This window comes from Podarcis muralis, chromosome 5 (assembly GCF_964188315.1).
Source record: "Podarcis muralis chromosome 5, rPodMur119.hap1.1, whole genome shotgun sequence".
Classification (NCBI taxonomy): domain Eukaryota; kingdom Metazoa; phylum Chordata; class Lepidosauria; order Squamata; family Lacertidae; genus Podarcis; species Podarcis muralis.
The window spans coordinates 70,012,910-70,038,272 of record NC_135659.1 but is presented as its reverse complement, the minus strand read 5'-3'; the positions used below and the strand labels follow the sequence as shown (position 1 = coordinate 70,038,272).

General features: G+C 47.0%; 1 protein-coding gene across 1 annotated transcript in view; it reads left to right on the top strand.

The window, feature by feature from the left end:
- Positions 1 to 4,702: 4,702 nt before the first annotated feature.
- ADORA1 (adenosine A1 receptor) overlaps positions 4,703 to 25,363 on the top strand; it is a 56,650-nt gene continuing 35,989 nt past the window's right edge. The window contains exons 1-2 of the mRNA XM_028734697.2: positions 4,703 to 5,037; positions 10,005 to 10,370. Coding sequence (XP_028590530.1) covers positions 10,030 to 10,370 — 341 coding nt within the window. The 5' untranslated portion in view covers positions 4,703 to 5,037; positions 10,005 to 10,029. The remainder of the gene's footprint in view (positions 5,038 to 10,004; positions 10,371 to 25,363) is intronic.

The window sequence follows — 25,363 nt, the reverse complement described above, 5'->3', positions numbered from 1 at the left end:
TCGGACCACCCATCTGGTCAGTCGAGAGTTTTGGTGGCCCCGCCTGAAGGCTGACGTGGCTCGCTACGTTGCTGGTTGTGATGTCTGCCGGCGCGCCAAGGGACCTACCGGGCGACCCCCCGGCCTACTTCAGCCATTGCCAGTTCCACCGCACCCTTGGCACACGGTTTCGTTGGACTTTGTAGTGGACTTACCCTCGTCTCGTGGCTGTACCTGCCTTCTGGTTTTCTCCGACCATTTCACCAAGATGGTGCACTGCGCTCCCTGTCCATCTGTACCCACAGCCAAGGAAACTGCTCAGCTGTACCTTCAGCATGTCTTCCGCCTGCATGGCCTACCTGAGCGCGTGGTGTCCGACCGGGGCGTTCAGTTCACATCCCGGTTCTGGCGAGCACTACACCAGACCCTCGGGACGGAGGTCTGCCTCTCGTCAGCCTACCACCCACAGACCGATGGCCAGACGGAACGGGCGAACGCGGTGCTGGAGCAGTACCTCCGGTGTTACTGCAGCTACCAGCAGGATGACTGGGTCGACCACCTGGCATTGGCGGAGTTTGCCTACAATAACGCGGTGAATGCGTCCACCCAGCAGACCCCGTTCCAGGCCAGTTATGGTTATCATCCACGGCTGTTTCCAGAGGTGCTGCCGACATCCGCAGTCCCGGCGGTGACGGAGTGGCTTCAAGAGCTCCAGTCCCAGCAACAGCTTTTGGTGGAGCAACTGCACCAGGCCAAGGAAGCGTACAAGGCCCAGGCCGACCGCCACCGCCAGGTGGGGCCGGAACTTCGCGTTGGTGACCTGGTTTGGCTCTCCACTCGCCACCTCCACCCCTCTCGACCTTCGCGGAAGTTGGACGCCCGCTTCACCGGCCCGTTCCCTATCGTAGACCAAGTCTCTCCTGTGGCATTTCGTCTCCGGTTACCCGCAACCCTGAAGGTTCACCCGGTCTTCCACAGGTCCCTTTTGAGTCCGGTGGCCCCACCCGACGAGTTCCACCCGAACCGTCCCCGACCGCAGCCAGTGTTGGTTCGGGGAGAGCCTGAGTACGAGGTGGAACGCATCCTGGACTCCCGATACCGCAGGGGAAAGCTGCAGTATCTCATTGACTGGAAGGGGTACGGACCGGAGGACCGTTCCTGGGAACCAGCGGCCAACGTCCACGCACCTGCCTGCCTCCGAGAGTTCCATGCGACGTACCCCGGCAAGCCGGGTCCGGACCCTCGGTTGAGGGGGGGGCCTGGGAGGGGGGATGGTGTGATGGCCTGGGATTCCGATTCGGAGGATGAAACAGAGGAATCCCAGCCTGCACAGGAGTCCCCGCCTCCAGGGCCGGCTGAACTGGGGCAAGGCCTAGATGCTGAAGAGCCTGCACCTGTGGTAGTGCATCAGGAGCTGGCCCCAGGTGAAGCCCTTCTGGCCCCAGAGAGGCTTGACGACTCAGTGGCCACAGGTGAGCCTCCTCCAGGGCCCAGTAACCCTTCGGCCTCTCCTGATCTGCAGAGGCTTAGAGCAGAGAGGCGAAGGGAACTGGTTGCCCCCAGGAGGAGTGCTCGCCTTAAGGCCAGAGGAGGCGGGGCTCCTGGGGGCCGGGACCGCCCCTGGCCTTAGAAGAGGATAAAAGCCCAGTCAGCCCGGCCCCAGGTTGCGGGAGCAACGTCGTTGTTGGCTTCGGACCTTCCTGCGTTCCTGATCCCTGCTCGGCCTCCTGTTCCTGACTATCCGGTACTCCTGTTCCCTGCTCGGCCTCCTGTTCCCGACCATCCGGTGTTCCTGTTCCCTGCACAGCCTCCTGTTCCAGCGTTCCTGTTCACCGCCCGGCTCTCTGCCTCGGACCTTGCCCCTCTTCGTGTGGACTCTGCTACACCCAAGGTACCTTACCCCCGGGACCAGCACACTGACTGGCTTTTATCTGCCCCGAGGCATAGGGCGGCCCCGGTCCACAGGTGACTCGCCTCTCCTGGCCTGGAGGCGAGCACTCATCCTGCAGGAACTTAGTTCCCTCCGCCTCTCTGCCCTGAGCCTCTGCAGCTCAGGAGAGGCTGGAGAGTTACCAGACCCAGAGGCAACCTCCTATTCCCCTGATGGGGCTGAGAGTGGAGCACCTGCAGGCAGTGGGTCCTCCATCACCTCAGGGGCCAGAGCAGACTCAGCTGGTGCCTGCACCTGAGGATCCAGCACAGGTGAGGACCCTTCAGGCTCAGGCCCCAGCCCCGGCTCAGCTGGTTCTGGAGGCGGGGACTCCTGTGCAGGCTGGGATTCCTCAGGTTCAGCCTCTGAGTCCGAATCCCAGGCCATCACAGTAAGAATCTGTCAATTTCAATTTCTAGCTTGGTCGCCATCGGCAATTAGAAATTCCACACAAACATGGTGGAAGAGAGAAACCAAGTGGGTGCTAGAAGAGGGGAAGCCTCTCTGCTCTCCCACAAGAGAAATGAAGCTCCCTACCCATCTTCTGCCAACCTCCAAGAAGCTAGTAAAAAACAAACAAACACCGGACAGGTAACTTTTGAGGGCTGATTTACAACGCTGCCTTATCTGTTCGGCCACTTACCTTGCTGGTACAGTGATAAGAAGGACAAGAAGGACAAGGATTCTGTGCCATTCACAGCTTTTCCTAATGGCCATAACATAGCCATCCCTTTCCACAACAGACCACGTGAAGAGGTGTGGATTGCACCACCTTCTTACATGCTTGTCAGAAGAAGACAATTTTCAGGGTGCCCCTAAAATAGATGCAGTAAATAAAGTGGCACTTGGCAAAACATCCCCATCATAACTAACACCTCATTTCACATTACCATCTTGTCACTTATGAATAATCATATAGTATATTTTTAAAAAATCTAATTTGTGTGAAGAATGATGATACAGGGAACCAAGAGTGATGACAGGTGCACTTTCTTGCAAGCAAAGAAGCCAAGCTTGATTGCAGCAGACTGATGGTGCAAACTCAGCAAGAGAAGAGCAGAAATTAGTCCAGACTCCCTTACGTGCCAGAGGATCAAAGAAACTTAGTTGAGGAGCCTCAGGGATAAGGCCAGGGCGGTCTGAGAATGAATGGAAGTAGAAGGTTGCTCCAACAATTGGCTATGCCTGCCCAGCACGCTTTGGAACAGAGGTGAGGGAGGTCTCTCTGGGTCATGTGACTCATGCAGGAACATGGCCCTGAAAGACGCACCTCCTGGTTTTCTCCCGAAACATGTTGGAGGGTATGCCTGTTCTATCAAGCCATGGGCTCTTACTGAGGGGGCTGAGTCTGCTCCTGCCTCTTGATGTGCTGCCATTGCTTCAGAGACAATGCCTGACTTTGCCTGGTGGAAAAGTGGTCTCCTTGGGATTGCCCTGATCTCCTCACCCTGAGAAAAGGCAGGAGGACCGGAAAGACTTCACAATGAAGTCTCAGTTCCAAATTGGGAGCTTGAGTGGGAAGGTTCTGATCTCTTCCACTACCGTGGTATCCTCATCAAAGTCATGGGAGGACACTGATCTGTCAGTGATTTCCCTTAGTTCTCTGCCTTCTGATGTTAACTAGATTCAGCTTGTATCGAGCTTTACTGTATCTTCATAACTCACATTTTTATGCTGTGAGCTGCCCTGAGATCTTTGGATGAAGAGAGATATATAAATATAATGCATAAAATAAATAAAAATAATAAATGTTTTGACATTTTCCATCGGGATGTTCTACATCGGGGTCAGCAACCTTTTTCAGCCGTGGGCCAGTCCCTCAGACCATGTGGTGGGCCGGACTATATTTTGAGGGGAGAAATGAACAAATTCCTATGCCCCACAAGTAACCCAGAGATTCATTTTCAATAAAAGGACACATTCTACTCATGTAAAAACACACTGATTCCCAGACTGTCTGCAGGCCAGATTGAGAAGGCGATTGGGCCACATCCGGCCCCTGGGCCTTAGGTTGCCTACCCCTGTTCTACATCTTTTGAAATCGGTTTAGATTATTATTTTATTATTTTGAGAAGTTTTAAAATGTGATTTTATTTTATTTTAAATTCTATTGTTTCAACTTTTTGATGTTTGCCTCCCTGGGCTCCTTTTGGGTGGAAGGGCAGGATAAAGATTTAATTTATGAATAAATATGGGGACCTGTTTCTGAATTGTTACCCTAGATCAGACGTCAACTTGCCTGTAGGTCTACCAGCTTCATTCCAATGGAGTAGAGCATCAGCAGAAGTCCTCAGCACAGTCGCAAGAGGATGTCAAGGTAGTCATGTCTTCAGATACCTCTGAGTCCACGTTTTGCAAGCAGAAGCAAGAGGAGTCTTCTCACTGGCATGGAGATAAATCTTCCCAGGGAACTCAGCTCTGAAATATTTTTTTTTAGCAGCAGACCGAGTCTTGGAATGGGTGAAACATTAATAGATAAAAGTGTCTCTGGACATGTGCAGAGATCTCTTTCTCTGGTACTGAGTAGATGAAACATGTTCTGCCATAGCAAGGGCTAAAGAGAAGAGCCCTCTCAATTTTTAAATTAAGCATTTTGCAGCAACAGTGGCTGACTCCTTAGCAAAGGATTTCAGTACTCTGGGATATGGAAGCAAGAGAAGCTCTCCGATGTGGCTCTGTCTGGTGCAACATTCTGTTGCAGTTCAGCCAGCCAGACCCCACCCTCCACCCTGACACACAAACACACATGCACAAAACAGGCCACTACCTCTTTAAAATATTGCAGGCACAGCCGGTGCAGTGTGCTGGACCATGTGATAGCTTGAAAGGCGGTTAGAAGCTGCAGGAGAGGAGACTTGGGGATGAGAGCTGCCTGCCTGCCTGCATCAGAGTTAAGAATACACTGCAGTGAATCAAGTGCTCCTTCCAATCAGGGGAGTAAAAGTTCATGCCGTAGGGAGAGCAGGGCAGGTTTCATTCATCTGCAGGATGCCAGGAGCCACGGGGATCTAACGGAGCCATCCGAGAGCAGAATGGTACCTACGCTCCCACAGCCTGCCTGCCCTGGGTGTGAAGTCTTCACTTGGAGGAGGAAACAGTAACACACACTGGAATCTGTGTAGGAGAAAGTGAGTCTGGATCTTGTACTTCCTTGCAGGTTTGGGTCTCTCTCTCTTTGACCACATTGGGCAGGGTTATTTCTGCTACGCGTTTATTGAAGCGGTGGGGTTTAATCTAGAGGCAGGGAAATGTTCAAGAGCAGCAGAGGGAGGTGTATCATTTGAAGGGGAAATCACGGTGAGGAAGGACTGCCTTTGTTACAGAAATCAGGTCTAAGCATGACAAATATTTGCCTGGAATCTGCTGTACATTTTGGATTTGGGGGTGGGCAGTTCGGAGAGAGTAAGAAATTCCAGGAGGAGAGAAAAGTGAGATTAAAGGGGAGGGGAGGGCTGGAGATAGTCAGAGGTCAGAGGGGTGAGGGTCAGGAAAACGTATGGCTATAGAGATCAGGACGTTATTTCTCAAGTAATCTTCTCCTCTCTGCTTCACAGAAATTTCACATGCCACTGTCCCTTGAAATGCCACCAATCTTGTTCTTTCCAAATGAAATCTATTTTCTCTCGAAAAAAATCAAAATAGAAAGGTGTAAACAAAAGAGAGTTTTGTGGCATTTTAGAGACAAACTGCATTATTATTATTATTATTATTATTATTATTATTATTACTGCTGCTGCTTGAGCTTTTGCTAGGCTTTGTATACAAGTAATTGTTTCTCTAGAACAATGGGAATGATTTGCTGCATTTGTAGCACTATAGTCCTGATCCAGGACTGATAGCTTTGTAACTGTTAAAGCATAATGAGAGAAGGAGCAGTGGGAGCGAGGATTGTCTCCCAGCAGGAAGAAAAAGCGCAGTTCAAAAAGTACTCTGGATATCTACATGTGTGGTGGGAAGGGTGTTATTTTTCATGCTGCTATCCAACAGGAACCCTTGACTGTCGCACCAAAGCATGCAAGCACCTATGACAAGATTGCTTGTCACACCTCTTTGTGTGAAGGCTTTGCTGGGGACAGGTTGAAGTACCATAGGAACATGCTAACTCAGTTTAATCAGAGACCATGATGGGGCTCCCAAACTGAACTTGTGTACTTTCACCAGTACCCATTTGTCTGCACAATAAATCTGCAGTTGCTTCCCATCCGTAGCGTGCAATTTGCATGCCTTCCCTCAAGATAGCACTCATATTGCAGAGTTGTCACCTTTTCCAAACATTCACACCTTATGAGTGAAACTGTGTGTAGCTGGGGACAGGTGGTAAATCCCTTGGATTGTGCTTTAGTTGCTGCTGTGGTTGATGTGTGGAATGTGGTTGCACAAGTCCACCTATTGAATATTTGTCTGTGAAGTGATTACTGCAAGTACACCTCCACCCTATTCTTGACTCTTTTGTGAAACTCTGATTCTGTTATCCAGATAGGATAGGCTGTCCCATTTCTCCAACTTCTGTCTGGAAGTGCACATCTTACTAATTTTTTAAGTTTTAAGGGGTATTATTATTATTATCTTTCTATACTGTATTTGCATAAGGATGCCGTGACGCTGTAGTTCACATGGCTGCCAACAGATGGTGCTGTGAGTTCCAGAGTTACAAGAGAACAGCACCGCTACTGGAAGCCTTTCTTTTTCCCAGTGGCCACCATCACCAGGGGCGAAAAAAAGCAGAGAAACATTTCTCCTCTTTGTCCCATTGCTGCCCCTTCCATTACTCATGAGGAGAAAAGCTTCCTTCTTGGCTGCCATCGAGCACAAGCAATGAAGTCTAAGGAGAAAGGGGCGATTGGGTGGGGTGGGACTGGCTAGTGAGGTGAAATAAAGCAAGCAGCCCCTAGTTAAAGAAATTTATAGGTTGCTTCACAGCATAAAGTCATCAAAAGGTGTACAACATAAAATCAGAATAAAACACAGCAACAGAAGCTCTAAAAACAATAAAATCACTGCAACAAACTTGCAAAACAATAAAACCACCACTACAAACTCCCAAAACAGCAAAGCCATTTTTCAGTGAGCCCCTAAATATCATGATACAAGGCGCCTATCTGATTTCAGCTAGCAGTTGACTCCAGAGAGCTGGAACTGCAACACTCAGAGCCCACTTTCTGGCACAAGGCATATGGCATTCTCAGCAACACACTGTCTGAGAAACACAATTGCCAGGTTTTGCCAGATATATTTGGTGAGGAAAACCTCAATCGGTGCCCAGTAGTATATTGGCAGCCAGTGGAGCTCCTTTAGCAGATAAGTTATATGGTGTGAATGGTGTGCCTCAGTCAACAACCTAGCCACATGGCCAGGATAGTTCTGCAGTATAGTTCTGCAGAGGTTACTTGCAGAAGTGTCCCCTGTTGGCTACAGCACATCTCTTGCAAGTTTGCTGGGGTGACATGGAAAGGTATTCCCACAAAGAAAAGGGAAGTGGAGACAGCTAAGTGGCAGAGCACATGCTTTGCACGCACAGGTTCCTGGGTTCAATCCTTGGTATCTGTAGTTGAAAAAAGGAACTAGGTAGCTGGTGATGTAATTGGCTTCTAATCCAGCAGAATAGGTATCATTATGCTAGATCAGGTGTGAGGAACCTTAGGCCCTCCAGATGTTGCTGAACTGCAACTCCCATCACCCCTGGTAATTGGCCATGATTGCAGGGTCTGATGGGAATTGTAGTTCAGCAGTACCCAGAGGCCCCAAAATTCCCCACCCCTGTGCTAGATGAACAATATTCTGACCTGCATTTCAAAAAAGAGGTGTTTATTGGCTCCACCTGATGCTTCCTAGAGAGAGAGAGAAAATGAATGCATTAGGAGGAAGTTTGGGAAGTGCTGTTTAAAGTATACCTCACACAAATGTAATGGTACAAGCCTATATTACTAGAGGGAGAAGCAGACAGGCAGGCAGGCAGGCAGACACATTATAAACTTGCTGTGCTGAAGAAAAGGAAGGCTCATTCAACAATATAGCTCTCCTGCATTAGTGGCAAATGCAAAATGATGCTTTACATTGTTATTGAATGGTAATTGATTGGCTTGTTGTTCCTGCTCAGTCCGAAGCACTTGGAACGAAGTTCCATTGATTTTGGTGAGACTGACTTACTTCCCAATGTAACTGAGATATAACAGCTCAGGGGCTGAATCACGCTAAATATCTTTTCTGGGGCAGGGGAGCTTGCGAAGCCCAGCAGCCCCACACTTAAGAGCGGAACGTCTGGAGCCATGGGAGCACTTCTCATAGCTTCCCACAGCAAGTAGGTTAGCATTGAAAAGAATACAGAGAAACAACAGGGTGTTCCAAATTCATTAATCCACCACCACCTTAATAATATCGGCCTAAATCTGTCCTAAATTTCATGGTCAGTGTAATATGCCGGTTTATGAGGCTCCCCTGGTGGTAACCCATGGAGGAGCCTTTTTGGTGTTGGCTCCGCATCTGTGGGATGGGTTCCTTGTTGAAGTGCATCCTGCACCAGCCTTATATTCCTTAAATTGCAAGGTAAAAAAGAACACTATTTTTGGTCCAGCTTTAAGAGGTTGCTGGGCTAAGTTGTTTCAGTGATGCAATGAATTATGTTATTTATCATAATTATTTCCATGTTTCTTTTTATTGTGCATTATGTTTTTTATCCTACCTTGTTTTTGTAAACCGCTCTGTGACCATTTTTGGTGAAGGGCGGTACAGAAATCTCCTAATAAAATAAATAGAGCAATAAATAAAATAGGAAGAAAACAGGGATTTCAGGGATGTAAGGAAGACCCTGCAGGATCAGAACAAAGGCCTGTCCCAGGGAAGGTGAACCAGCAGTCTTCCAGATGTTGTTGTACTACAACTCCCATCCAACCCCCATCCAACTCCAACATCTGGTGGGCTACAGGTTCTCCATCTTTGGCCAGTCTAGTCCAGCATCCTGTTTTCTTCCTTGACCAACCAGGTACATATGGGATGTCCGCAGGCAGGACATTAAGGCGGTCCTGCTGTTTCCCATCAACTGGTATTCAGAGGAATGCTATCCCTGATTCTGGAGTTAATAATCAGCCATCTTTACTAATAGCGATGGAATGTGATTTACCAGGAAGAGAGGTTTCTAGAAAATGTGGGACAAACAGGGATTGTCCCTGTTAAATAGGGACACTTGGAGCATTTGCAAATTATCAGTATAGCTTTAGTTACATAAAGACAAAATCCTCCTCTCTGGTATTGTAAACCACGAAGCCAGCATATAATAGACACCCCCAGTGACTGCAATCCTGGGATATTTTTTTTTTGGGGGGGGGGAATACTTTGGAAGTTTGCCAAAGCCTGATAATCTTGTAGACACAATGGAATCTATTTTTATTTAAACAAGAATCTTGGAACTAGGCATGTGTGGACAAGGGTGACCACTTCTCTTAGGAACTTTCATAAGGCTAGTCTTCTGCAACCACATGACTGATCAGCAGCATTCACAGATGCTCTCTTAATGCTGCTTAAAAACTACCTGGCTGCTGAACTGGAGAGATAGGTGGCAACAGTGAAATCCTAAATCTCTCATTGCAGCAGCCAATATGGGCAGAAGGGCAGGTTCTCTGCACAGCAGACGCACTCAGATTGCACAGCCTTTTAGTGTGAAGTTCCTGGTGGTGACCAGGCTATCAGAGGGATGGCAAATTTGAGTTGGAAATAGTCGGAGCACAGTCAATGGTATGGAAAGAACAAGGGACCATCATCTGCCAGCACTGGGAAATCATTTGAGGAGTTTTGCAGTGCGAAGGAAAATGTGGCATGCAAGGAAATCTGTAAACTTACTGAAGTATAGAGTCAGGCTATATGACTCCTACTTTAAAAGTTGGTAATGCTTGATTGTGAGGTTATTTTGGATGCCTCTAACGTGGATATATTTTTGTATGGTTTTAATTGCTGCTAGCTGCCCTGGGTTCCAGGAGGATGAAAGGCAGGGTATGAAAGCAACACCTAAGCAAAGAAATGCAAAAATTAAAGATGTTTGGGTTTTGAATACTTTGGTGGTCTCTTCTATCTTTAAAACACATGACTCCTTTGATCCTTTCAGGCAACACAAGGGTTCTCAGAGCACCATGCCGCACCACATCTCGGGCTTCCAGGCTGCCTACATCACCATCGAGGTGCTGATCGCCCTCGTCTCCATACCTGGGAATATCCTGGTGATCTGGGCCGTCAAGGTGAACCAGGCCCTGCGGGATGCCACCTTCTACTTCATCGTCTCCCTGGCCGTTGCAGATGTAGCTGTGGGAGCCCTTGTCATCCCGCTTGCCATCATCATCAACATTGGACCACAGATACATTTTTACAGCTGCCTGATGGTGGCATGTCCTGTCCTCATCCTCACTGAGAGCTCCATCCTGGCACTGCTGGCCATTGCTGTGGATCGCTACCTCAGAGTAAAGATTCCGATGCGGTAAGAGACAGCCACCCATGCCGGAGGGAGAAAATATTGCCAGAGGTGGAGTTAGATTTCTTTTGGGAGGGGGTGTCATATGGAAGGTCATGTTGCACAGGGAGAAATCTGGTGGCTTTGTCAGGATTCTCAAAATCTCAAGGGCTTTCTCCCCCCTTCTTCTTCTTTTTCTTCAACCTGGTCCACTGAGGCATTTGCCAGTGAAGCTGATGCCTTGCCTTTGGGACCCTCGCTGGACGTGCTGCTGCAAGCCGTCAGCTTCTGCCTTGCTCTGACAAGTGAGAACGGCAGCAATGATGTTGTTGTAATGGTTTGTGGCCTGAGTAAGTGCAAGGAGGCCCTGCTTAGTTGTTCCTTAGCCTGTGCTAAGAGATAAAAGGGATCTAAGCAACATAACAGGTTGTATTCCTTTAAATTATACAGCATACTGTACCTGCTTTGGGGGGGGATGATGAAGGAGAAAATTGACTCAGTTCACTTCTAAAGGTGAACCGACCTATTTCACAGCTTCTGAAACAATATGCAAACTCAAACAGCCACCTTTGGAAATTCACGCTTCTCAAAATTTTGCAGTTCCAACCAAACCAAAAAATGCATTTACTAAAGTGTGCATTAAAATGCATATGTTCATGAAAATAACATACAAAATGCATTATATTTGGGGAAAATATTTTGCAAAAATGAATACAGAAATGTGTACATACATTAGGATGAATTTGGGGGAAAAAACTGCTGGTGAATTTTCATGAGGACTTTAAAAGAAAAATCACAAACTGAGGCGCAAATGTGGAAAACCGAGCTTAAGACTGGAAAAATGAAAAACTGAAACTGATGGATTCACTCATCCCTAAAATGGGCTGAAGTTACTCATGTCTCTTAATTTGATGGGTCTGTTCTGAGCAGAACTGACATCGGACGCAACCCTAAGTACCCCACGGGTGAGAAGTTGTCAACCCCATATTGCCGTCATTAATAATTACTCAACTTGACACAATGTCTCATGTATAGGACTGAGCTGAGGGTTGGCCCCAGGATCTTTCCGGAGGCTCAGCCTGCCCTCAGCTGCCTGTCTTCCTACTTACAACCAGTCCATGCAGTGCCACTACCTGTCAGCTTCCTCCCCCTTAGTCTCCAGGTTGCCCTTGTGGATTCAGCAGAGATGGGGACGGGACTTTAATTAGTTGGCTCTGCTGGTCATTGGTTCTGACTCCACCTGCCTGGGCATTCCTGGTGGGCACCACCAGCCCCATTGCACTCCACATCACATGTCTTTAAATATACAGTGGTACCTCGGGTTACAGACGCTTCAGGTTACAGACTCCGCTAACCCAGAAATAGTACCTTGGGTTAAGAACTTTATCTCAGGAGGAGAACAGAAATCGCACAGCGGCGGCGCGGCAGCAGTAGGAGGCCCCATTAGCTAAAGTGGTACCTCAGGTTAAGAACAGTTTCAGGTTAAGAACGGACCTCCAGAATGAATTAAGTTCTTAACCCGAGGTACTACTGTACATTTCCTCTATTTCAGATCTTCAGGCTGTGAGTGCTGTTGTTTATGTAGCCAGAACAGCTATTGGGGAGGACAGGGAGATTATAGCCCCCATGAGATGCCCCCTCTGCGCTTCTCACAGAGAAACCAGGTTTGAGCGTGAATATTTCAAATAACTCTTTGTTGATTGTGCAGTGTATTACGTGTTTAAGAGTAAATAATATAATTATCCTCACTTATGTACACGTTAATAACTATTTGCGCTGACTGTGTACTTAACTTATTACTAGCTTAGCCACTTTCCTTGGGGCTGGCAGAGGGCCCACCCCACATATACTCATAGGCGCCGACTCCATGGGGCTTGAGGGGGCCCGAGCCCCCTCAAAAATTCGTTTGGGGGGGCTCCGCCCCCCCAATAATCTCCGGCGCCCCTCCAGCAGAGCGCCATCGCCGCCCCTCCCCCAGCCCAAAATGCACAGGGAGGGGCGGGCTGCATGCCTCCTGCCCTCCCTCCCGAGCAAAAGCTCCACCCAATTTCCTTTGGAGCTGATTAATAGGCGCAGCACGCTCTCCCCTATTCGCTCACGAGGAGGCGGTGCCACTTTATTTGCATATTCATGAGCTTATTTATTATTCATGAGCTTTCCCGGGCCCCCCCAATATTTTTTATAAGTCCGCGTCCCTGCATATACTTAAAGGTCACATCATCCCAATATGCCTGACTGAACGGCCTGAGCAGGCTGGGATTTGGGGCATCGTTTTCCGTGGCAGCAGAATTGCTGACTGCCACGTCTCAGCCAGGTGACAGCACAGAACAGCATGTGGAGCTGTTGGCTGGGCTGTGCTTCCACCCACACAGTGAGCGCAATATGCTCTAGCACCAGATCTCAAAATAGGATTGATTTTTTTTTTAAAAAAAAGCATTTTTCTTGCAACTCAGCCACATAAGGGATCTTTGCTCACCCCCTTCATGAGGCTGAGAGTAAGGAAACCTTCCTCCTTGTGAAAGAGTAAGTCTAGCTGAGGCAATTTGGCTAGCAGAAATGTAAAAGCAACCTTTAAATACCTTTAAAGTGCTGTGGCACCAACTTTAACCAGTCATGGCTTCCCCCAAAGAGTACCGGGAGCTGAAGTTTGTTAAGCCGAAAGTTGCTAGGGATTGTTTGTTAAACCAAAAGGAGCATCTCCACCCCCATCGTTCTGCCCGGACACTGGGGTCCAGCTCCGAGGGTCTTCTGGAAGTTCCCTCACTGTGAGAAGCAAAGTTACAGGGAACCAGGCAGAGGGCCTTCTCAGCAGTGGTTCCCATCCTGTGGAACGCCCTCCCATCAGATGTCAAGGGAATAAACAACTATCTGATGTTTAGAAAACATCTGAAGGCAGTTCTGGAAGTTCCCTCACTGCGAGAAGCAAAGTTACAGGGAACCAGGCAGAGGGCCTTCTCAGCAGTGGCTCCCGCCCTGTGGAATGCCCTCCCATCAGATGTCAAAGGAATAAACAACTATCTGACGTTTGGAAACATCTGAAGGCAGCCCTGTTTAGGGAAGTTTGTTAATGACTGATGTTTTAATGTATTTTTTAATCTCCTGTTGGAAGCTGCCCAGAGTGGCTGGGGAAACCCAGTCAGATGGGCGGGGTATGTAATAAAATTATTATTATTATTATTATTATTATTATTATTATTATTATTATTAACAATCTTGTGAGATGAATAGGGGCCTCCCAATAACTGCAAACCACAGCTCCCATAATTCTTTGGAGAGAAGCCACGACTGGTTAAAGTGGTATTATAGCATTTTAAAGGTATGTTGTGAATGTGGCTTGAAGTTGCCTATCAGTAGACAAAGCAGGCATATGGGCATAGCTGTCAACCTTCCCTTTTTTTGCAGAAAATTCCCTTATTCCAGCGCCATTTCCCGCTGCTATCCTGGATTGTTAGATATCCCGTAGACTGTCCCCGGGACAGTTGAGGCTGCTGATCCCTTATTTTCAAATCTGAAAGTTGACAGCTATGCATATGTGTCACCTGTCCACAGCCTTCCCCACTATGATGAAATGTGCTGCATTTCTTTTAAAATTATAGTAATAATTCCTAAATGTCTATCTACACATATAAATTAGCACAGGCAGGTTCATGCAAAACTGTGTCCACTTTTAGTTCTCTTTTTTAGACAATGTAATTTTCCTATTTGTGGTATTGTGTTTGTGGCCCCCACCTTAAGGACGGTGCACATTTGTATGAACCAGTGATAAAGTGCATTCAGGAGAGCTATTTGTCTTCTGGTCCCTCTGCTGTGCTTTGGCATTAGTAGCAACAGAATAATTAACAGTTCAGCTGGTAGCCATATGAGGAGTATTCTCCACAGCCAGGAGGAAGGCAGCCAGTGGTGTAGAAGCATTGCATAGGGACACTCATTCCCGTTCTCTCCTTGTTCTAAGCAAATAACTCTCTCCAACATCTCTGTTGGCTTCAGGCTGATTCAACACTTTTGCATTGTTCTTGGATTGTAAATTGAATTCTTAGCTCAAGTGCAAGGCTGAGTTGCACTGTATAGTACATACAGAAGTGCTTGTACCTTGCATATAGAAATCCCCAGATTCAACCCCCAGAATCTTCAGGTAGAGCTGGGATAGACCTCTCTCTGAAACTGTGGAGGTAACTTTGAAGATAACACTGAGCTAGATAGACTAATGGTTATCTGACTTGGGAAAAGTAAGCTTTCTATGTGTTGAACACATTTCGAAGCTTTCTATGTTTTTGACACATTTAGAACTCTCTCTCTCTCTCTCTCCAACTTCTCAATCTTTTTGCAGTAAAAAATATCCTCTTGATTAGGACCCCCTACTCTGTACTGATGGGACGCAGGTGGCGCTGTGGATTAAACCACTGAGCCTAGGACTTGCCGATCAGAAGGTCGGCGGTTCGAATCCCCGCAACGGGGTGAGCTCCCGTTGCTCTGTCCCTGCTCCTGCCAACCTAGCAGTTCGAAAGCACGAAGTGAAAGTAGATAAATAGGTACTGCTCCGGCGGGAAGGTAAACGCCGTTTCCGTGCGCTGCACTGGTTCGCCAGAAGCGGCTTAGTCATGCTGGCCACATGACCCGGAAGCTGTATGCCGGCTCCCTCGGCCAATAAAGCGAGATGAGTGCCGCAACCCCAGAGTCGGTCACGACTGGACCTAATGGTCAGGGGTCCCTTTACCTTTACTCTGTACTGATCTTTTTGTAGCTGGGGTGTTGGCTCCCAAAAGTACAGCTGCTCCCTAAATGATAGAGTCTGGCATGGAGCAAAGCTGGTTCAAGGAGGAAGAGTAGCTGTACTATAGGAATCTAGTTATAAAACAGTAAATTCTGGGTTGGGGATTCCTGTTGGAAATAAAAGATTCTGAGATTAACAGATCAGGATGTGTGGCCCGGTCTGCTTTCCCCCACAACATAATCCCCAAACACAGGCAAGCATGCAGACATACAGATGCATGCAGAGTTTTAAAAACCGTATCGTCAGTATGTCTCTGCAGCAGACTGGTGGAGAGCGTTTGGAGGGTGGGCTCCCTGAACGGGGACCCCACAGAAACGGCTGCAAGCTGGGAGAGGGCAGGTAGAGAATACTGCAAACACACTGTCTCCTTGCCCATAGGCTGATGGCAGGGTCCAAACAGATAAATGCCAGGAAGAGCTTCCCTGCAGGCTCTTGCGATCCAGGCAGCGGGACGGCTGCAGCTGCGGCACACTGGGAGCCCAGCTGCGATCGGATTCTGGAATGCGTGAGCAGCAGCATCGTGGAAATTTATGCTGAGGCATTCTCTGCTCGGAGACACAGCACAACCCTTCAGCGCGTGCCGAGCCGAAACCTGTCTGTCTGCTATAGTCCTGTGGGAGTCTTGATTGACAGCATAAAGAGAGAAGCAAGCCCTGGGCGGTAGCGGGCAGTGCAGAAGGGGCACGCCCGTTGTCTGCCCACATGGATGCAGTTTGATATCTTATCGGTAGGCTGTGCAGAATTCAGAACCAGAGAAGAGAGGGCAGGTGGTGGCCTTTGCTATAGCCACGGAACCTGTAAAGCAAGATTGCTTCTCTGATTGGATGTAGAAGCATGAAGGGCATTTTCCAGTGCTGCTGCCTGGCTAGGTCACAGAAAGGACAAGCGCCGCTAAGCCTCCTTGTTTTGTCTCAATTGTAGGCAGAGTCCCCTCTTTAATTCTTTGGTCTGGTTATCAGCTGCAAACACACTGGGCCCTGCTTGCAGCCTGCCTTCTTGTTTGCAAAGTGCAGCCATCACGGGTGGTGTTCTGGCACGGGAAGCTAGGGCTGATTTTCTGGTGTGACTGGTTGCTGGAGCCACCGGGTCCCCGGAGCAGAGCAGGCAGCCTGTGTAGCAGTGACTCATCTCCAGACAGGTTTGCTGCCTGAGGCAATAGAGCCTGCCCGGCTTCTGGAACTTGGCTGGCTGAGCCTTGCTCTGAATTTCATGACTCACAAAGGAAGGTGGTCTCCTTGTACTCAGGTTTTTACTGGAATATTTATTTTTTCTGTACATGATGACCTTTAAGCACAGGCTGGAGATTAACCCCCATTGTTGGCAGAGACAGATACAGGGCTTGTCCACACTTAACTTTCCCGCAATATTTCCAGGCACAGCCTGCGCTTCAAAGCTCTGTGTCCAGTGCTTTCCCTGCAAAAAAACCAGCACTATTTATTTATTTATTTAGTATACTTCCCTATACCCATAAGTCTCAGGGCAGTTCACAGACACTGGCGGATGAACAGGGGTGCGGGGGGAGTGCACCGCACCCAGCGGCACAATTCCAGTGGGGTGCCATCGCGGCTGCCCCTCCCCGTGCGCTGGGCGCCAGGCCCCCAGGATGCATGCTATGCCCACAGGACACATGCCAGCCACGGCCCCGCCTGCTCTTGCCCCCCCCCCCCCCGCCGGAACTTGAAGCTCCGCCACTGTTCACACAATAAAATCGCAATATAAATATATTTTTCTATTTTTTTTATTGATTTTCAAAAATTCAAAACAAACAAACAGACAAACAAACAAACAAACATCCGGTTTAAATCTTGGTAACATTATTAAGTGACTTCCTCAAATAAATCCCCTTGGTTGAATTTCATTATGTATCATTTTGAGAGTTTTCCAAAATCGATTTTCTCAAAAAATTAACTTGATCACTTAACATCTTTCATTCTTTTTAATTTAACTTTAAGCGTCTTAAATCTTATCCTTACATATTTGAATCCTAAGCCTATCTATTATTTGCAAGCTTTTCCAGTTAAGTTATCTTAACATATTTAGCTAAATAGTCTTTAAATTTCATCCATTCTTCCTGATACTCCTCCTCCTGGTCGCGGACTCTTCCAGTCAGGTCGGCCAGCTCCAAAAAATCCATCATCTTCATCTGCCAATAAAATCGCTATATAAAAACACAGCACTGTGGGTGGTTTTCCACAGCAATGGTGGTGCCAAACGTAAGGTGGGAAGAAGAATAACGTCAGAAGGAAGTGCTATCAAATGAATTGGCCCTGCTCTTGCTGTGGTAGTGCCCATAGTCCTGCTAGTCTTTTTGCACTAGCAGCAATCATGGGAAGTGACAGTCACTGTAGGACTGTATACCAAAGCCTGCTAACTTCCTGTGCTCACCACTTGAAAAAAGAACTCATTCTGCCCACTGCAATGGGAGTTTTGCAGGTGTATTCTGCAACATGCCATTGATGCAATATTAGTGCATTGGTGGTGGATTCATATTGGATCATCCACACATCATTCTGCTTTATTAGTTGTTCTGTGATGCTTCCCTGGTCTTACTGCATCATTGCAGTCAGAAGGGGCACTCTTGCACTACAGCACTACAAGAGCAGGACACACACAACTCCTAACCTTTGTGGCGTGGAAAACTACAGGAGTTCAGCAGGAATTTGTGGGATGTGCACCAACTGGAAACAAAGCAGTATGTCCACCCTGAAACTTTTGCAGAAGCAAACAGTCGATGTAGATAAAACTGAGGTAAATTGACCAAGGATGAGGCAGATTCCAGTGTTTTCTCATGGTGAAATGCTGCTTGATCAAATTATGTCAATGAACAGTTGGACGAGTGAAACCAACCACCTGTCTTCTTGATCCTTGCCCATGCTGACTAATAAAAACGAGCCAGGAAGGTCTGGATGATGGGCTCTGCAGGGTGGTGAATGCTTCCCTCTGTGAGGGAGTCTTCCCAGCCCTGCTGAAAGAGGCGGTCATTAAACCGCTTCTTAAAAAAACATCTTTGGACCCGGCCGATATGGCCAACTATTGCCCAGTCTGTAATCTTCCATTCTTGGGCAAGGTGATTGAGCGGGTGGTTGGTGAACAACTCCAAGCACGCCTGGAGGTTATGGACCATTTGGATCCCTTCCAATTGGGATTCAGGCCTCATCATGGGACTGAAACTTCCTTGGTCCCGCTGGTCAATGATCTCTGGCAGACTAGGGACAAAGGTGAAAGCTGTTTCCTAGTTCTGCTGGATCTCTCAGCGGTTTTTGACACCATTGATCATGACATCCTTCTGGACCGTCTAGAGGAGCTGGGAGCTGGGGGCACTGTTATACAATCTACCATAGGCATAGGCAAACTCCGGCCCTCCAGATGTTTGGGACTACAATTCCCATCATCCCTGACCACTGGTCCTGTTAGCTAGGGAAGATGGGAATTGTAGTCCCAAACATCTGGAGGGCCAGAGCTTGCCTATGCCTGGTCTACCAGCTCCATCTGGTACGCAGGCTGAGACCTGCAGACTGTCTTGGCAGAGTGGTGCATGCTCTAGTTATCTCCCATTTGGATTACTGCAATGCGCTCTACATGGGGCTATCTTTGAAGGTGACCCAGAAATGTGGCAGCTAGATTGGTGACTGGGAGTGGTCGCCAAGACCATATAATACCGGTCCTGAAAGACCTACATTGGCTCCCAGTATGTTTCTGAGCACAATTCAAAGTGTTGGTGCTTTAAAGCCCTCAACGGCCTCAGCCCAGTGTACCTGAAGGAGCGACTCCACCCCCATCATTCAGCCCGGACACTGAGGTCCAGCTCCGAGAGCCTTCTGGCAGTTCCCTCACTGTGAGAAGTGAGGTTACAGGGAACCAGGCAGAGGGCCTTCTTGGTAGTGGTGCCAGCCCTGTGGAATGCCCTCCCATCAGATGTCAAGGAAATAAACAACTATCCTACTTTTAGAAGCCTTCTGAAGGCAGCCCTGTTTAGGGAAGTTTTTAATGTTTGAAGTTTAATTCTGTTTTTAATGTTCTGTTGAAAGATGCCCAGAGTGGTTGGGGAAACCCAGCCAGATGGGCGGGGTAGAAATAATTTGTTGTTGTTGTTGTGTGACCTCCCTGCAGCTTCTTTGGGTGCATTTGTTGCTTTGATTCCAGTTCCACCTCTTGCTGCCAACCAGCCCCCCCAGCCCCCCACCTTGCAGACCTAAATGAAGTGATCCCAGTGTTGGAATGTCTGTGTAAGAGAGCAGGCTATTTGCAGTACAAACCTTATCTGCAGCTCTCAGACAAGGATGCTGATAGCCAGGGGTTTGCTTATTTCTGCCCTTGCTTTATTTGCCACGCTAGAAGATTATATGTACAAAGCAAAAACAGAGAAGATTCATCCACTCAGGAAAGGAGAATGTGGTTCAAACTGGAGATTACATGCTCTTTCTGCCAGGGAACCACACATCAAATGTGAAGGGGCTCTTGGACTTCCACTGCTATTATTTTTTGCAAACTTAATTTTTGTAGCATGTGAAATGTTGAATGCTAGCAATGGCGAGGTTTTTCATACTCATAGAATCATAGAATTGTAGAACTGTTGAGTTGAAAGGGACCCCTGAGGTGACCCTCTGATTCAACCCTCTGCAATGGGGACCTGAACGATTTAAACAACTGTGTAATCTAATGTTATGTACTGAGTTGAATAGGATCCAAAAGGCAGCAGTCTGATTGGTCCTAGAACAATAGGATCCAAAATGCAGCAGTCTGATTGGTTCGAGAACAATAGGATTCAGAATGCAGCAGTCTGATTGGTCCTAGAACAATGCAGAAGTATGATTGGTCCGAAGGAGCCACCCAATCCAGCTCCAGGTGGAAGTGAATCCACAACCTGATTGGCCTAAGGAGAATCCCGGAATTAGCCAATCACGTGCAGCCCATTGTGTAAATAATGTATATAAAGCAGATATTTTGGGGGAACTTTCATTCCTTACTACTATGAGCTGAATAAAGAGCATGAAATCCACACTCGATTCCGAGTATATTTCATCTAACAAATAGGTTTCAGCAACAAAACAAGAAGAAGCTTGACTATTGTAGACAGAGAAGCTCTAAATCTGCCTTTCCCAACCTGCTGCCCTCTGGGTGATTTGAACTATAATTCTCATCATCCCTGACTATTTGCTATGAAGACCAGGGCTGATGGGAGTTGTAGTCAAAAATATTTGGTGAGCACCAAGTTGCTCCAAATCTCTCCCACCACCTCAAAGCAATTTAATGTTTCCATCACCAACTAGAGCTAGTCTTGGAGCCTCTGCAGTGTCATGTTATTTGCAGGCATTACAAAAACAATGCGCATGCGTTATATGCAGTGGAGCGCATGCACAGTAACTGTTGGAACCAAAGCAGCAAGAGGAGCAGGAAGTGAGGCAGTGCATCAGTGGTTTTGGTACCACCAGACCCCTGTCACCATCTTACAACACTAACAGTGGTGTGTAGGCGGGGTAGACGTTCAAACCTCCATGGACAATAACACAGGGTATTTATATGGGAAACAAAACACACATTAATGTAACATGGGTGGTGAATGCACTTGGATCTAGTCATCTCCTAAACCTATTCATACCCAGCTGATTTTATCTACTCTCCATCTCTTCCTCTTCCACCTATCAAATGGCTAACTTCCCACCCATCATTGCACATTTGGTGGGGGGAAAGCAAAGAAAAACTTTCAGAAAGTTTCTGCTTTAATTCAGACTGCAAACAATTGGCTGTACTAGCACTGCAAAAAACAACAACACCAATTTGCTTTTCTGCCTGCCTGATGTTCCCTTTCAAATCATTTTTGTTTTGTTTCTGATTCTTCTCTCAAGCCAGGATGTCATGTCCATTTGGACTCGTCTGCTTGAAATGAAAGGTGGAGATCAAGGTGGGAACGACGTCCTTTAAAATCTAGCCCATAGCAAATAAACACTCAAGTTTGCACAGAATAGCTGTCTTCCTGCGAAGACAAATAATAATACTGGCTCCAGCTGGCTTTTGTTTGATGTAAATGAAGAGAGAAGCGGAGTGAAGCCGCCACCAGCGGCATGGCCTTTGCTTGGTATTTGGCAGATTGCAACACACAGCTGGGGAGCAGCTGCCGGCCCAGGCAGATGTGCTGCTTCTCCTAGGAAATAGCAAAAGAGGGTTCACATTTGCAGCCCCAAGGGCCAGTCCGTGGCCTTCCTCTCTGAGTGGTCATGGATGAGTTGTAAATTGCAGACACCTCTAAGACAGTCAGGATTTTGCGGGAGGTTCAAATACATCCCTGGAAATTTTGGTTCGTGCAATTAAAATGAATAAAGACACTCTGTCGCCCTAGCATGGGGTGGGAAATCGGGCCCAGCTGGTGGGCTGCAACCTGGGTTCACCCACCCTTGGTGGGGCCATTTTGACAGGTGGCTATGGCCTTGAAACCCACTTCAAGACCAACTTTCTGCAGGACCTGGTGTGGTGTGGTGAACTTCCTGGGAGACTCTGTAGTGCAGTCAATGCAATGCGCTCAAAGCCTCTGGCTATCTGCTCCTAGGTAGTGACTTCAAGACCTGCTTTCTGCTGAGATAGGCCGCAGTGTCCAGTAACAAAGATGCTCCAGCAGGCTTGCTCTTGCTGCCAATCATCTGGCTGACAGTAGCATCAAATTTCCCTTGCCAATGAACAATCGAGAGCACACTTCTAAGTACCTGGTTGTTCTCTGGCAACCACCTCTTTACCTGCCCCAGACCTGGCATCATATATGGGCAGGTGGCTGTGGTTTTGGGGAAAAGCCTTGAAGGCCAATTTGGGACCCTAATTCGGCCCATGCCAGGAGGTGTCTTCTCCTTGCCCATGTGTGACAAATCCATTTTTTGTTTGGGTAGGTTTTACAGTGATGGGGGAAAGTATTGAAAAGCAGCATGAATGATGCCCAGCCAGAAGATATACAAACACTCCACAAGCAAATCAGGATGAATGTAGGATGCGTGTTCATAAGCTGCATACATAACCTCCCCTGAAAGAAACAAGAATGAAGGCTCAATAAAGACCAGATACTAGTTTCATGCATGCAAACCAGGATGAAGGCTTTATGCTCAGCCCTGCTGGACTTCAGTTCAGAAGCAGCAAACAATCACATCAAGTAGGACGCCAGTTAGAGTAAGGACTCCTATCTTTGATGCCAATTTTTTTCCAGCTCCCCCAGCTCAGGTAATGCACTCTTGCCAGGGATGCACTGCAACATTTTGTTAAGGGAACCCCTGTAGTATACTAAGAGCAAACTCAGTTCTGTGATTGCTACTCTTCATGGGCTGTGATAGCAGCATGGGGATATTACCAAGTTTAGGGAACTCCACATTGTATAGAAGTACATGCAGTCATTAGAAGATTAGCTAAAGGACAGGGAAACAGTCAATGGGGGCTGAGAATGTTTCAGTGGGCATGAAATGCTGATTGACTGTTGGGGGACAAAAAGAGAAAACTGGGAAGGGGTGTGTGAATGGAAGAGCATATGGCTGGAACTCTGAACAGGATCATTCCACGTAGCAACAGTTTGTGGAATTCGTTCTCTCTTAGTTCTGAGCATGGAGGCTTATGAATGAAGGGTTATGAATGGAGATTTCCTACCATTGTATAAAAGCACCTATTTAATGCAATGATGAATGAGCTCTCTCTCTCTCTCTTTCTCTAATCTATAGCTGTACTCTTCCAGATCAGATGCAGTGCTGCTGACTGAGTGCGTGAGCCACGAGAAATATACAAAAGTGTTTGGAGATGAAGGATTGGCAGCATTTATAAGGAACCCCCTCCCCTGATTGCCTGCCCACTAGTCTTCCTGTAGATCTAGAGTGAAAACAGGAGGAAACGTTGTCTCCTTGCTTGCCTCTGTGTTAAGGCTAAACATTGTCATGCCTGCAGGGAAGCTACAGGGGATCTCATTGTCTGAAAGGAAACGAAGGAGCAGATTTTAAAAAATGTATTTCTTGTTTGAGATAGTGAACAATAAAGTATGCTTTGGGACTCTGTCCTGGGAATAAAATGGAGGCTTGGAATATCCCTCCCAGTCCCAACATCAGGAAACATGGGGATTAATGCAGGTCAGAGATATGACTAATAGTGTTTTGAAGTCTGCAAAATGTGTGTGTTTTTCTATATATCTATATGACGGATAGATAGCTAGATAGATCTGATGAGAACTGCATGTCTGGGCAGTTCAGTCCAAAAGAGAGACATGATTTCTCCCTGAGTATTGATGACCATATGAAAGAGGCACTGCTGTTGGGCACACCCAGTCTACTGTTGCCTTTGGTAAGCATATATTGGGTTTTGTTCTGTTTCCAAGCCCCACAAAAGCTTTTTGACCTAAGGGCAATCGCCTTCTTGTTTCAAGAAAATATTCATCCCCTGCTAAAATGGAAACACCTGTGAATTTGGGGGGATGAGGGTTGTTTCTTACTGTACTAAAATCTTACAAGGTTGCTGAGGGGTTTACCTCAGTGATCGCTTCCAAGGCATTCCAGGAACGGCAGCCAGCAGGAAGCCACTTAGAGACACATGAGCAGGCCTAAGTCCTATCTAGACCTTCACCATATTGTCAAGGAGGCCAACTAAATGCCTATGGGAAGCCTGCAGGTGCAACAGAACTCTACCGTCCAGTGATTACCAGCAATTGATATGCAGAGGTATACCAATCTCTGATACACAGCCATCATGGTTAAAAATAAAATAAAATTTCAGTACAGCTCTACTTTGTCCAGTGACAACAGGGCAGACAAATGAAATGTGTGTGCAATAAGACTTTCAACTTTCTTAAAAGCTATTGTCTGTCTTCAGCCCCAGTGGGCTTTAGGAGCTGCCAACCCATCAAGGCAGTTTCCATAAAATGCAAATCTGGGTGCTAATCATGCAAATAAAGTAACTTAAATTAGGGAGCTTAATTTGTGTAATCTCATGCAGGTGCTTCATCCCTGCTTCCACCAATTATCTGAGTGCCAGGTTTGGAGCCCCAAAATTATTTTTGTGCCCCTAAACTCGGCTGAGCTCATTGTCCTTCCACAACCAAATTCATTCCTGATTAACCTAAGCTTTCTTCGTTTTAGGATTATAATGGGGGTTCGAGGCAATGGAGTTGTTGTTGCTAGTAAGAAATCCTTGTTGAAATGCTTCAAACATCCTGAGATGAATGGATAGATCCTGGTTTTTGCTTCTCCCCTTCCCTTTTTGGAAACCCCTTAGAAAAGTCCATTGGAATAAAAGCAGATTTTAAATAGAGATGAGTGAATCTGCCGATTTTGGTCTCCACATTTCCACAGCAATTTTCTCGTGATAATTTGCCAGCACTTTAGTGCAAATTTCTCTTAATACTTTTTCAGATTTTCAGAACATACCCATTTTTGCAAATGTATTTATAATGTTATTTTAACACTGGGGACGTCTTTAATTCAAAAGCAGGAATTTGCCAGGCTGGTTTCGCAATGGGATATCTAAGGGTGGTTTTCATGGAAGAGGCTTAACGCAGTTTTTGCATAATCCAGTTTGTAATATGAACGTAAAAGCATCCTTTTACCTTTGAGAGTACATTTGAATGGCAAAATGCCTCCTTGTTTGCTTTTTATGTCAGATTAACAACATCTAGGTACATCAACCAGCATTCCCCAACCTGGTGCTCTCCAGGTCTTCTTGGGCTCCCTCAATCAGACAGCATGGTCAGCATTAGAGAATGATGGGAATTGTAGTCCATAAGTTTTGGAGAGTAATGTCACGGCTGGCACAAGACATTGTACCACCCAAGGCACATGCCACGGCTGCTCCTCTGCCCCTCTCTAACCTCCTCTGGCTTGCTTGTGCATTGCTTTATCACTGCAAATGTGGCTGCACAACAGGCTCTGTCCCTTTGCCTCCAGAACTTTTGCACTCACCCTTTGACTGAAAATGCAGATTGCATCACTGTTATCTGGAGCAAACCTTGGGAGAAAGTTGTGATTTCAGCCCAATGGAAAACAGCAAACATAGAGCTTATCTTCAGACCAGAGACGCAGAAGGACATGTTGTTCTTTGCCGTGTGCCCTGATATCGAAAGGAGATATAGATGTTTAGAAATAAATAAGGAAGGAAGTCATAATAAACTTCATCTTCAGTTCTATTCCTGATAAGTTGCTAAACCAGGGCACAAAATAAATCATCCTTCAATGTTTTGTTTCTTATGTTCTTTTGTTAATGGCTCCCATGGATCAGTGACTTAGTGGGGTCTTCCTCACTA